General features: G+C 42.1%; 3 protein-coding genes across 3 annotated transcripts in view; 2 read left to right on the top strand and 1 right to left on the bottom strand.

The window, feature by feature from the left end:
• Positions 1-9,916: 9,916 nt before the first annotated feature.
• IFT52 (intraflagellar transport 52) lies at positions 9,917-12,418 on the bottom strand. Its single transcript, XM_017156260.3, has 3 exons — positions 12,185-12,418; positions 11,197-11,842; positions 9,917-10,522 (listed from the first exon to the last, which is right to left on the bottom strand). Exons 1-3 carry the CDS (start codon positions 12,295-12,297, stop codon positions 9,917-9,919), a joined length of 1,365 nt encoding a protein of 454 aa, XP_017011749.2. The 5' UTR covers positions 12,298-12,418.
• A 35-nt stretch (positions 12,419-12,453) lies between these two features.
• COX5B (Cytochrome c oxidase subunit 5B) lies at positions 12,454-14,198 on the top strand. The gene is made up of 3 exons (XM_017156297.3): positions 12,454-12,654; positions 13,116-13,289; positions 13,838-14,198. Exons 1-3 carry the CDS (start codon positions 12,573-12,575, stop codon positions 13,942-13,944), a joined length of 363 nt encoding a protein of 120 aa, XP_017011786.1. The 5' UTR covers positions 12,454-12,572; the 3' UTR covers positions 13,945-14,198.
• A 120-nt stretch (positions 14,199-14,318) lies between these two features.
• Positions 14,319-14,587, top strand: part of COX5BL (Cytochrome c oxidase subunit 5B-like) — a 704-nt gene continuing 435 nt past the window's right edge. The window contains exon 1 of the mRNA XM_017156295.3: positions 14,319-14,587. Coding sequence (XP_017011784.2) covers positions 14,404-14,587 — 184 coding nt within the window. The 5' untranslated portion in view covers positions 14,319-14,403.

The following is a 14,587-nucleotide window of genomic DNA, read 5'->3' as shown; positions in this document are numbered from 1 at the left end:
TTAAGTAATGTAAAATCGATCTACGTTTCATATCGATTTTTTTTTTTGGTTGTATAAAGTACTGATGAAAAACTAATTTTTGGAAATCACTTGGTTCAATTTTCATACACAAGGGTTTCTAAGCATAAGAACTGTCAACCTATTTAAATTAAGAGATTTTTTTTAATTTCAATTATAAAAACCACTTAAATCAATAAATTTCAAAACAAGGTTGGCAGGACTGCAAACTTAGCGCTAGAGCTTCCTGGAAGCCCTTCTTCTGGGGACCTTTCCACGAACGGTTCTGGCTCTGGGTCTCCTTTTTTCCGATCCTCTGGCTAACCCAATTTTGAAACACTTGATTGGGCGCCAGGCGAAATGTCGACTCGCATTAGCCTGACCAATTTCGGGATATTGCGGACAGCTCCAAGCCGCTGGTCTTTAGCCAAAAATCACAGGGCAGACTAGGAGACATACGGTCAGTTTCGTCTTCTCTTTTGTTGCCTTTTTTGTCTTTACCGGGTTTTGTTTTTTTTGGGACTGGCGTCTGGACGACGACGACAACGATCTTGGAGCAAGTTATCCCTGCACGGCTCAGCGCATCGCGACAGTTGTTAACGTGTTTAATTAGCCCTGCAAATTCAATGAATTGCGACAGTAACAGTTAGGCTTAACAACACAGCAGCCCCCGCACCCGGCACACCCGCCCCTGGGGCACTCCCTTGCCAAATATTTGTGCAGCCATTTTGAATTGTCCTGCTCCCCGAGGAAGCGAAATATCCTCCCCCGCCGGCTGGCGATGATTTTTTGGACGCATGCGCGCGGAAAAGCACTCAATTCTGGTTTTTTGGAGGTGTAGAGCTGTGGGGTTGGTTGGTGTTATATGGGCGTGGGCAGGGCGTGTTCCTAATTCCATCCGACTTTAAGCTGTAAACTACGGTGCTGCTTTAAATTGGTCCCTGCAGGGGGAGCGGAATAACTTCCTCTAATGAGTTAGATAAGATGGGCTCGGCACGGTTTGCAAATTAAAGGGAAGGCAATTCATTAGTAATATGGATGTATTTATAATGATGAATAAATAAGCCGAGAGGCAATGTGGTAAATGTAAGCAGCCAAAAGTATCAGATTGATTTAGGCGTACTGAGATTAATTAATTTATTTTCATTGATTGAGCTAATTTGCTCTTAAACTAAATGCTAATAAATGCTTGCTATTTTACTGAAGCTAAAAATATTTCGTTCATTAAATATATAGTATATTTAAAGCACACAGTAAGGTCTGTCAAGGTCTGTATGATGGAACCTTGTATTTTTATAGGTCAAGAAGAGTAGAAGTAACTGAAATAAATAGTAATTTATTGATTCTTGAATTACTAATCCCATAAGATTTTTCTATCAACTTGTGAGTTGTGCCCAATACTCCCTTCCACCCCCAAACGCCCTAAATTGGTTTTTGTCTTCGTTCATTTCAACAACCATTTGTTTCTGTGGTCAGAGGAATGTTTTCATTCATAAAACTCGAGCGACGTCTGCTGGGTAATAGGATTATGCCGGCAGCACACACGTGCTCAGTGTCAGAGGCCCCAACTCCAGCTCAACTCCAGCTCCATCTGCATCCCGGCCTCGGATGGGAGCTCAGCTGGCCAGTTCGAGTTAAGTGCAGAAATGCATCAGCAATCGCCGAACGCTGCTTCTCAAATGCTCGCTGCCTCTTTATTGCCCTGGCTCTTATTATTAGTGACGGATTTCCGAGTCATTAGACAAAGTTATGTCTTGGACCACCGCGTCTGTTTAAGCTACTTAAATGCGCCGCCCACAGCCCGATGGAAACTGGACTGATGGAGTATTGGAGTGGTCGAGTAGTCGGTTGCTCGAGGGGAGTGACTTGCTCATGTCGAAATTGACAGGCGTCAGCTTTGGGCCTTAAACTGCTCAGCGTGTAGTAAAGCAAATAAACTGATAAATGCCAACGATTGTCGGACCAAATGCGACGCATTAATTTCCAGGGGAAAGGCTTTCTTCTCGAACCCCCATCCGTTTTGGCGGCTCCAAGGGGTCACCCACGGCACTTAAACACAAATCAATAACTTTATTATACAAAAACAAACGGCCGGCAGAAGGAGGGATCCCCATCCCGATTCCGATCCCTCTTGTGGCCTGTTTTACGAGCTGAAAAGCGTCTTGTTTAACTGCCTGGACAATGAGCGCCCGCTGGGCGCGTTAAGAAAAAATCACTTGGCATCGGAGCTGGCGACAGTGAGGAGGAAGACCCAGACCCGGAGCCCTGACCGGGTCCCCAATTGGGATACAAAGGCGTAGGGTCCTCCCTTTCGGATAATTTATGGCCAACGGGCCCGGTCCAAGCGCCAGTTAGTGACAGTAAGTCACCAGCGGGAAGAGCCACGGAGAGCCAGCTGGTCGGATGAGTCAGCGTTGAAAGGTGGTGGGTTTTCAAGGGTTAACCCATCGCATACTCGATAGAAACTACTATCACTGGAATAGCAAACAATCTTTGTAGTCTGGAATTGGAACATATTGCTGGTGTCTCATGGAAATATCAGGGAATACGCAACTCATTGTAATGACTAATCCAAGTCGATGACAGATCCAATAAAGGATTAAATGCCTTCATGTGGCTTTAATATTAATTTTAAGCGAGAAACCACGGGTGGTAAAAATAAGAATGAAACGTGGTATTCAAAAAGTATTCAACAACAAAATTCGTTTAAAAAGCGAGGAATTACATTCATAGTTGCACAATTTGTTGTGGATAAATACTGATTTGCAAATTTTTACGGTTGAAAATTATGAAAAGTTAAAGTAAATCTGGTATTCAAAAAGTATGCATCCTCCACTGTAAATAATTTTTATATCTGTTAAATATAAGTTAACAAAACCAGAACATATGAATTCTTAATAAGATAGTAGTATTTAAACGTAAGTTGACGATTAATTATGAAGAAATTTATATATAGCTTCGTAAGATGGTTCGATGCAGTATTATTGCACCTGTTGAATTTAAGGAAACCCCTTTATTTATCCCTTAAAGTCGATACGCCCCCCGTTGTCGCGATTATTGTTGATTTTGCTGCCCTTCTGATTGTTGCTGTCGTCCACATACCTATCAAACTGAAGTTTATTGACTTTTGTATAGACATTCTCGTGTGTGGATTTGGCTGATGTTTCTTTTTTGTTTAGCCGCGGGCAATGTAAACGGCGCCAGATTTCGAATTCGAGACAGTCACCAATATTCACCCCATCACACACTCACAACTCGTTATTTTCTAAAAGGGTCAAGTGTCAGCCAGCAGAGAAACAGGGCCGAAGGAGAAAAGGGGGAGGGAAAATAGCCAGTTACACAATATAAATAAATAAATAACGTCTGGAAGACGGAAAAACAAAGGATAAGAATAATAATGGCTATCAGGATAATTGCGAGAGGTTTAAAAGATTAGAAAGATATTGAACGTTTATATTATAATTTAATTGGCATCATCGTGCATGCACAATAAATATATTCTCTTTCTTCATTTGGCAATTAAATAACGTCTGATCAATGCCATTTCAGAGGACTATCATCACTTCCATCCAAACATTCCCCAGATATATGACCAATGCGAACTCCCCGAAACCTTTCCATAAAACCCAATCAAATATGTAAACTTTTACACTCCACAACGCCACCCCCTGGAAACGCATATCACGCACATTCCGAGATGAAGCGATAAAGCCAAGTGTTTGATGACCCTGCCGGGACCCAACACCCGACCCATCATCATCTTGATGGGCCTCATCAGTGTCAGGGAGTCAGGAGTGGAGTCGAGTCGCGTTGAGCCGAGTCAAGAGATCTTGGCACGTGTAAACGACACCCAAATTAGAGGGAGATTATTTAATGTTCGTCTGGCACTCGTCTTATCTGCGGCCCTTCCGAGAATTCGGTCAACTTGAGGCCCTGGCTTGGATGATTTTGAAGAAGCTGCGGCAACAGCTACCATTTGATAAGCTTATCGCGGACAAATCGGCCCGAGCCAACTCAGCCTCCTACCAGCTTTGTCATGTAAATGCGGCCAAAATCAATTTCAAACCTGGCGCCAGCCTAATGAGGAAAAGCCAACAAACACAGCAGGTCCCCCAGTGCCACTTCGCGGCAAAGCTCAGTTAATTAAGTTATAAAAATTATACTTTATGCATACAATTTGCATTTTTATAGACCCCAAATGTAACGTGCACCGATTTGATTTATGGAACAAGTCTCGCTGCCCGCTGCCTTCGCCTCCCATGGGCGGCTAGAAATCTGACAAATGGCTAGGTGTGACTTATAACATTTTAGGTGACGATCATTCAGATCGAGATAAGCCCAGAGCTTTCCTCTCTCACACATCTACGGTTTCAGAAGGGATTCGGGTGATTTCGAAATGTCAGCATCATGGCAGATTCGCGTGCGTCTCCTCGCCAAAATAAATGCAAAAAAGCCACCATGGAAAGTGGCATTAATGCGATATAAAACCATAAAAACCGCAAGATCAGCGGCGTATCAACCTGGAAACAAGCCAGGGGAAAAAAGCACAATTTATTTTTTTGTCCATTAAACATCCAGTGAGATAAGGGCGACGATGGGGAAGAGTTGGGCTACGAGGAATTATAAATGCCCTGGGTCCTTTTACTTTTTAATATTATTTAAAGCAATGCTGATAACTATTCACCCTATACCAAGATAATGTAAGCGTATCAAATCTATCGATTAAAGTCTTATAATTTGTCTCTTTTATCACACTTTAGATTAGATTACTTAAAGGGTATATATTGTTCGTCGTAAAATATGAAAAAGGAGAACGTTATCGACGTTTTATTTAATATATTTTGGATTAACATTTGATTGTTATGTAATTTTATTTTTATTACAAATTTTTTAAACAAAAAATAAATAAATCATTAGTCCAAATGTAAAGAGCTCCCTTAACTTTATTATCCGATTACAAGAAATCACCTGAACTCGAGCCACCTTAGCATTTTGTAGAGAATAAGCCACAGACGACGGGGTATTATTTGTATAGAGCTCGACGAACTGAGGGGCAGAATGACGGACGGACCGACGTTGCGACTGACGTGCTCTTATTTTGTGTGATTTTTGCTCTCGCTAGATTTCTTTATAATTCTTCATTATTTGCTGCATGTTTTGACATTTTTATAGCTTCAGCGACGACATTGCACATTTCTGCTTAGCTGCACATAAGTACATATGTAGAAACAGAGAGAGATACTGGATCTGGTCTCGATCTATGGGGGCACTTTCAAAATGGCGTGCTGGCCCGTAAAAACTTTGACGGGCATACGTCAAAATTGATGGCCCGGGCCCTTCGCCACGGCCAGCTGCCTTATCGGGCCAACACGTTTTGTCTTTAAACGTTTTGCAGCTACCAACTCTGGAGGGGACCACGGGACCCCAGGAACTCGGACCACGGTGTGGAACTCGGGATGGCATCCTCTGAAAGGCTGCTGGAGGGAACACCCATTTAACAAGTCAGCCCGCGCAGGCAGGACCATAAATATTGGCAATTTAACAGAGTCAACAGTATGGCACTCGACAGTATGGCACAGCTTCGACTGGAGGACAGTGGGCCTTTGGCTGCCGAACGGGGGGCCAATGCGACGGGGGCTCCGAGGCTGGGGACTCTGGACTGGGGGTCCATAATACACCTTGTCGTACACGATCCTTATCTCTTGGAATTTCTCGTGCGTGTCTGGCGTGCCAAAAAATATAAAAATAAAGCACAAGGAACCTACGGCAGCTAAATGTAGATCGTCGAATGCTGGGTGACCTATCTGCATTGGAAAGGGGATAGGAATTTGTATTAATAAATCGAAAATAAAAGATATAAAAGCCGGTGATAAAATAAAAGCTACAAAACATGTAATTCTGGTGTGATTATAATTTAAATATAATTTGGGTCTGAGTTACAACGTTAATTGCATTATCAAATAAAGTATATATATTTTTGATAAATAATTTTTACATATCCCTTTTAGAAGTCCTATAATTTCCATCTAATATTGAATTTATAAATATTTTTTCTGCCGGAAATTAGACAAGTTTTAGCACAAAGGCCACACAATAACAATGATACCCTTGGTGGAACTTTGGCAAGTGATAGCCTGGTCAGGAGCTGTCGCTGTCGGTTGCCGACTTTTTCAACGGGAATGGAGACGGAGTGCGCGTGAAAAATTAGCCGTGGAAATGCATGTTGTGGTTGTTGCTGTTCCTGTTCTGGTTGTCGTTGTTTTGGTGGTGTTGTGGCCTGTCGCCATTTCTCGCGGTGCGACTAATAAGCACAACAAGCTCATAAAATTTCGAAAGCTGCGCAGTCTGATTTTATTTCATTTTAAATTGTACACGCGCTTCGAGCATTTTTCCCCTGGCTTGGTGTGAGATATTTTGGATTTCAAATCGGTGTTTTCTGGGTGGAGTGTGTGATTTGTTTAGCATTTACACGCATCATTAGAGCTTGTTGTACAACGGCGACTTAATGATAAATTAATAACAATGCCAGAGCGTAAAAGACAAGCTTTCTATTCCGATGATGGCCATATAGACATTGACATTGGGCCCCACAGCGACAGCCACAACAACGCGGCCCTGCCAGTAAAAGACAACAACAACCACGGGCCGACCAAGACAGAGACAAAGAGCCAAGCGGACGAAGAAGCGTGCCAAGCCAATCTTGGGTCAACGCCTGCCGGAGCGATTTAACCCTGTCGCGGGTGAGAGGGGCCAAGAACGCGAAACACTAAAAATCATAAAGCAGGGAAAAATTAAAAAAAATAGAAAAAAACTTTTAAAATATTCTGTTAAGTCCGTCAACCGATATTCACTATCCCCTGATACGACTACAAAATATCTTCCATTTTTAGAGTAATTTCCTTCTTATAAATAATAGTAAAGTAAACGGAAATTAATAGAAAAGTCGCAATTTTCAATTATAAATATTTAAAATATTATTTTATGGTATTTAAGTGCATTTTGGAAAATAAAAGATCAAGTTAAACTGTGAAAACTAGAAAATTTTAAATGTAATATGACAGGGACATACAGGCTATCTTAAACTGATATTTTATATTTTTTTGCAGGTTTAAAAATCAGTCAAATATTAATAGAAAATCTTTAAAATTTCATAAATATAAATTTAGAAATATAATTTTTTTAACTTGGTTAGTAAAGCCTGATACCAAAGGGTTAATCAAAATCCCCGTTCTGAACCTATCTGGCCTGCTAATTGATTGTTACATTCCCTTTATGTGAGATAGTGTCTGTTTATGTTTGTGGATGTGGACGTGTCTGGCCAGCTTCCCCCGCACACTCTCCCCTCCCCTAGGGCAACCCACAACTCCACCTTTACCAGCTGCGATGCAGACGTGTTGTTTTTTATGATTGCCCATTTTTGACAATGAATAAAAATTATTATAGTGTCGCACGTTTTGGTGGCTGTAATTTAATTAAAATGATGTCGCGACGACCCGCATCACTGCGTGCTTCATGAGGGTTTTCCCGGAATTTCCCCGCCACCCATACAAGCCTCTCTCACAGGTGACAAATGTTGGACAGTTTGGGAAGATAACTAATTTATTAAACTGCATTTGGGTCCAGAAAATCCCAGCTGGGAAAAGGGATGCCGACGAAAAGTCAAACAGACCACTTGAAAAGTCAGGACTTTTCCGAATATTTGCGCTTGGTTTTGGGAGAACGGAAGTGCGGCAAATACAGCTGGATTCGTTCGGCAAACAGAATCGGCAGAAATAAAATCGTTTTCCCTTCAGTTAATGAAACGCCTCTTGGTGGCCAGGTGACTGAGGAAAAGTGGAAGGCGAACGAGCATGAGGATGAGCAGCCGGGAAAAACTTGTGCGGCTTCTGTGCTGTGAGCCTGTGAACCTGTTTGCATTAAAAATTAAAAAGAAAAGAAAAGGAGAACCAACTGAAACCATGAATGAACTGCAACTTGGACTTGGGCGGGCATTGTCACTGTCAATATATAGAAATGCACTCAAGGTAACTTCCTACTTGGCTCGTATCCGATTTCAGCCCAACCTCTTTTCCCCCGACAGATTATTGCACCCCGAACCGCCTTTCCACCTTCTCGGCTTAGCCGTCCAACGTTATATTTAGCGGTCAGCAGAAGAAAAAACCAAACAGAAATAGCAAACAAAATGGCCAACACACAAGCGAGGGATCGGGGGACCCATGCAGTTCCAGTTCCCCGCCTGCGGTGTGGGAACCTTCAATATTGATTGATTGAACAGCCGTTGTCGGGGAGTTGGGGTCACCACCACCACCAGTCTTGGCTGTTCGAAGGAGGGCTTTCGTGGGGAATATTAATATTAACAGGGGTTGTTTGTAATATTTAAAAAAAATAACAGTTTTATTCAATTAATTTAAATAATATATGACTGATACAAAACTTCCTGGTCCTTTATAAAAATATTCTAAAGATTCCAAGGTTGTGCAGAAATATATATCTGAAAATATGGTTATCCTTCTTCTGTATAAGTATATTGGAGTACCATATAGTAATGCTTAAGTATATACTTACACGTTGCGCTGTTGTTGCTTTATGCAAAGTTGCCAAACTAAAATCGTTGTCTTTACTAGTAGGTCTTGCAAATACACAAATTTTATTTTACCACTTCGTGAAGAATTGATGAAGCAATATGAGGATTTTTTTTTTATTCGGAAACCGCGTGTATTTCGGCGTACAGAATTTTTTAAAATTTAAATTCTCCTAAAAAATACTTCATTTTAAAATTTAAAATTTTTGAAATTTTTTTCTGAAAGACATGAACATATCCCACAAAGTTGCATACCAAATATTAAAATAACTCAAACGAGTCTCAAGTGATGCATAACTGAAAAATCGGAGCTTAATTAGAAAATTATTTTTTTTAAATAAACGGTAAGAGTTTAAAAAAAAAAATAATAACCGATCCTTATATTTCAGTCCTCTATCGAAAAAAAAAGTTTCGATTGATTCTGAGATTTGACCCAAATTGGCCTGTCACGTTTCACGTGGAATGAGCCTATAATTTACAGATAAATGGTTTAACCATTTACTGGCTAACGTGAAAGTTCTCTGATTTGAATTAATGTCTGAAATAATGCGAAATAGATGTTTGGTCTGATGTAATTCGATTTCCAAACTTATCTTTATAATATTTGTATATATTTTGACTTTCTGCCAAGGATTATTCAATTCCAAACAACTCTCAGTTTGAACTCCTTTAAAAATGTATTTGGTTTTTTAAGATCAGCAACTGTTTTCAGGTATGCTTTTCCTTCCTTAACGCATCCTGCAGCACTTAAGCTCCAGAGAATTCTTGTCTGATAGAAAAGAAAATCTAAACAATTTACAACCGCCAGTTGCGCAATAGTTTTTTACAGGACTCCACTCCCTGGGACAGTGGGTCTCCCCAGGGAGTCTAGATTGATGACAAGATTTGTTGTGACAAGCATTAACTAGCGGTTTCACACACTAAAACCTCCCCGTCCCCTGCCTATCATACCAATTAGCAGCGAGGGACGGGACTTCCCCTCTCGAAAAGCGGAAACAAATTGTTGACACCTAAAAACAGAACAGCTCCTCGGAGAATCTTTCGGGGCGATCGGCGGGGTAAGAGGAGCCCTTGACGTATGGGGAAATATTAATACAAATAATTAATTGTGTTAAGTAAACAATTTTCGTACTAAACGATAGGAGAACCACGGATAAGTGCAGCAATATAGCTTTACTTCCCACAGGTTTTGTGTTTCCCGCACTCCAAAAATTGCCTTCGGTGTAATTTAACTCGGGAGCCCTGCGGAGAAACGTTGGCTTGCCGGCCATGTTTGAATTCGAGTCGCCAACATGTTTACATAAAACAGACTAGGTTTTCAATTTATATATTTTATATTCACATAATTCTGTTTCTGCTGATTGGCCCGAAAAAAGTTGCGAGGAATTTCGTAACCGGAGCGTCCTCCGCATAAGGTCTGTAGCTGACAATCTGGCGGGCCACAATGTTGAGTATTTCGCGGGCGGCCATATCCTGTCGCTCGTCCACAATAGCCGTAATTCTGGCGCACTCCTTCACATAGTTCTCCAGTTCCCGCTGGTTGAGGGCCCTCCGCTGCGGTTCCTTCGACTGCAGCGCCTGGAGACACTGGCCGGTCATGTGGGCCAGTTGGGATCGAGCTCCGCTGAAGGTCTCGTCGAGATCGTACAGCTCCAGCGGCGGAGCGGGCGGCTCGCTGAAGATGGGCGGAAACGTGGCCAACTGGAGGTTGGGCAGCGGGATCTCGAACTGCGGCTTGATGATCCTCAGCGGCTCGTACTTAACGTGCAGTTGTTCGTAGGCGTCGATGACCTCCTTGAGCAGGTGGTTGCTCAGAGCACAGAGCTTCATGTCGAACATCTGCTTGAAGTCCGTGGGCATCTCGGTGCCAATCGAGTCGATAAGACAGGCCTTGGGCATGTCGGCCAGAAACGCCAGGTCGGTGAAGTGCTTATTGTCACTGAGCTGTGAGGGATAAGCAAGGAAATTTGACTTTTTTAATTATTCATTATTGTTAAATGTCTATCTAATGGTTAATCTCCCCTTTTTATACCCTTGTAGAGGGTATTATAATTTCAGTCAGATGTTTGCAACGCAGTGAAGGAGACGTTTCCGACCACATAAAGTATATATATTCTTGATCAGCACCAATAGCCGAGACTATTTAGCCATGTCCGTCTGTCCGTTTCTATGCGAACTAGTCTCTCAGTTTTAAAGCTATCGCGATGAAACTTTCCCGAAAGTCTTCTTTCTATTGCAGGTAGTACATATGTCGGAGCGAGCCGGTTCGGACCACTATATCTTAAGGCTCCCATAGGAATATTCAAACATATATAAGAAAATTCATTGTTACTTTGTAGGAAGTAGGCGTTTTAATTCTTGACTACTTAAAAACAAAATTCAAAAATACAAACGCTGAATCTGGAATCCCTGGAACTGCAGTGAGTATTACTTTATCTGCAAGGGTATATAAGCTTCGGCTGGCCGAAGGTAGCTTCCTTTCTTGTTTATTTTTAAAACCTTATAGGAAATGTCATTTTATTTAGGAAAATAAATATAGCGAAGGCTTATTAAACCAGTAAAATTCGGTAAACTTGTTGTTTACAAAATGTAATACAAATTGTATCCTTTTTACCCACCTCCACATCATTGAAATCCAAATGACTGTAGGTGATCTCGTCTCCTCCAAGCAGCTTAAGCAAGTACTCGAAGATGGCATCGTTGGTTTTGTCCTGAAGATACTTATCATGCCAAATGTAGCCAGAGCCCAGCGCAAGGATTTTTCCACCATTCCCGTTAGTAAAGTAGGCTGCCAAGGGGCGATTAAAGGGATACACTACTGGTCCCGTGGTCAGCAGGACATTCGCCGGTTCAGAAACGTTCAGAGTGGCTCCATACGGATATTGAAAGTGTATCTTGTACTTCTCGTCACTGAAATCGTAGTCCACCTTCTCGATGTCCAGCTTGAGGAGGTGTCGCCACATGGACTCGCAGACAACGCCGCCACCCACGATGCATTCCTTGGGATGGAAATTCCTGTAGTAGTGCGGTCGCACCACATTGTCCCCGTTGATGTAGATCCCGTACTGCTCCAGGAAGAAGTTCACGTTGGTATTGAACTCGGGCTCCCCGCCTTCGCCCAGGAGCACCAGCAGACTTCCCCCTTGCACCTCCACGTAGTGCTTGAGCACCTCAAATTCGTCCTCAGTGAAGCGATCCTGAGGTCCGGCCAGAACAAAGACTTTAACCCGTGCAAGTCGCTCTTTTCTGAGCTCCGCATCGTTTCTATAAGAGGTATAGTATGATAAATTTACATATCAAGTTAATATTCACATATATTGTTCGTAGGTCTCTTACAAGTGGATAATACCAACGAAATACATAAATACAATATAATTATAATATTTAATAATGTCTACATATATTAATCATAAACTGCAATAATTTTTACTTTTTTCTAAGAAGGATTTTTAAATCTATTACTAAACAAAAGATATTTTTTTTAAAAAAGCTGGATAACATTTAATAAAATTATATCCGTATTCTATATATATTTTCAAAACAATATTTTAGACATGCAAGAAGTGCAGGTAAAGCTAGAATTTTTAAATCTGCTGGCATACTAACTGTTCCACATTCCAATTGACCTTCAGCTTGCGGTGCAGCATTTTATAGTTGTCCGATATTTGAAATCGTTCATTTTTTGAAGTATCAAAGCAGATTACCGGCTTATTAGACATTTTTTATGCGGTTTCAACAAAGTTTTTATTTATTTCTTTTGTTTATACCGTTGGTTGCCCGGCAACGCAGTGGCGCCCTCTTGCGGACCCGATGGCAGCGCCGGGCTATCGATAGGCCGATAGGCGGGACTTTTGCAACACTTAACTTTGGGGGACTGTCGCGCACTGTCCTTAAGTCTAGCCCATCTGGCAACGCCGTTTCGCCGTGTGAAAAATTACGAAAGAATTTTGGTGTTCACCCTTTAAGACCGACCGAAATTTTCGCAAAACGAACAATGGCATCGATCTGTGGACGCTTGGCGCTTCGTACCGCCGCACGCCAGAATGTTGCCTACACGCCCGTGCGCTTCTGCAAAAGTAAGTGGATGAAAGGCTGAGGGGAAATCCCACGGACAGCTGCTTACCTGGTCACGTTCGCCAAATTGGCGGAGATTCTGGGCTGGATAATTGCATAATTGCGGAGAGCAGGTCCCACCTGCACCTGCCCAGCTGCAGCGAACATAATCCCTGAGAAACTGCAGCTTTGGGCCCCCCGAGAAAAGTGCCTTTGGAAAGTGCGAGGTTATGTAATAACTATGCGCAGGGAAATGTGTGACTTAGGGCCGAAGGGAGGGGGAGCGGTGATGCGCCACCACACGGAGTTAGCACCTCGATGGAAGCTGGCCGGGATCGGCCCATCCAACGAGCGAAACCCTTTGGTAAACGACGCCCCTGGACTTGGGGCGTCTGCTGTTTATGTAACCAATGAGCGCCCACTCGCTTATCAATTTGCGAGCTCAGCCAAACGATTCTAATTGACTCCTTTCTCCGCATTGCAGTGATGAACGATCCCCTGGAGCACGCCACTGGTATCGAGAAGCGCGAGCTGCTGCTCAAGGCCGCCGGCAACGATAATCCCTTCGACATGAAGGTCTTCAAGCGGGGCGCCGGCACCAAGGAGAACCCCAACCTGATTCCATCGGCCTTCGACGCCCGCATCGTGGGCTGCATCTGTGAGTAGTTTAAGGATAGCAGCAGGGATCTGGATAATAGCACAAAGAATATGCCAAACAAATCTTTTCTTTTAATGTATTCCATCTGGTTGCTCTCCAAAAGCAACTTTCTTACTTTGTGCTCCTGACCTCTGCAGAGCTTAAGATTTTTAAATTATAATAATTTTAAGTTCAACTTTCTAAGTAACATTATTAAATGACCCTTATGGTTTTGAAAATGCGCTCATTAGAGGACTATTAATACCCAAGAAACTTAAATGCTAAACAATTTAATAATCACATTTTGCACAAATACGCAGTATTTAATTGAAGGTGTTATAAAGGTATTATAAAATAGAACAACAATAATTTGATACTTAAATTCGGTCTGAAACAGAAATCTTCACCTTCCAACTGAATTTTGTTGAAATAGGTTTCTGTGTCACCGAGAAGAATTTAAATATTTTGGCAAAAAAAAAACGTTTAAAACTCTGTGCTATTATCCGGACCATGAATTCAATCCCACTCAAGTAGAATACCTTCTAATATTCCTTTCCATTCCTCCCCAGGCGAAGAGGATCAGACCTACGTGCAATGGATGTGGCTGCAGAAGGGCAACCAGAAGCGTTGTGAGTGCGGCCACTGGTTCAAGCTGGTGGAGAAGGCAGCTGTTTAAAGTTATTATTAATTATTCAATAAACAAATTAATAACAAAACCACAACAACTACTAAGCTAAAAGTCAACCAATTTAGCTGTCCAAATAAACAAACATCAACCCAAAAAATTCGAAACCGTGAACATGGAAAAGAAAACGGGCGGCACAGCTTCCATTTTCAGTTCTCCCCCTTCTTATTTACCACTGCAATCGAGGCCAGATGCTGAATTATACACAAAACGCGAACAATAAAGGCAATAAAGTGATTTCGAGAGTTGAAAGATTTCATTTGACAGGAGCGTAGGAAGAAGTTAAAAGAATGGATCAACAATTTCACAATTTTTTGGCTGGCAGTAGGCCACTGAATCTAAAATCAAACATTTTAAAGACCAAATCCTCAGTTTCCAACTATTTCTCTTACCTGGAGGTAAGAATTTCTCTTGCGACTTCTGTATATTTCGACATAAACTGCTAATATAATGTCGTCGTACATTTCGCGCCTGCTTAAGGCGCCTTCCGCCTCCAAGCGCCTTATCTCGAATTTAACCCAGCGCGAGGGCAAGCTGAACTCTTGGCTGCGTCGCCTGGGATTGCAACGCCAGGGAGGAGCAGCGGCTCCACCCGCACCGCGTCCCATATCCACAACTCCGGTGCAGAAGTCTG

Source organism: Drosophila takahashii, chromosome 2L (assembly GCF_030179915.1).
Source record: "Drosophila takahashii strain IR98-3 E-12201 chromosome 2L, DtakHiC1v2, whole genome shotgun sequence".
Lineage (NCBI taxonomy): Eukaryota > Metazoa > Arthropoda > Insecta > Diptera > Drosophilidae > Drosophila > Drosophila takahashii.
The sequence above is the reverse complement of the archived record's forward strand: the minus strand, read 5'-3'. Positions and strand labels throughout refer to the sequence as shown.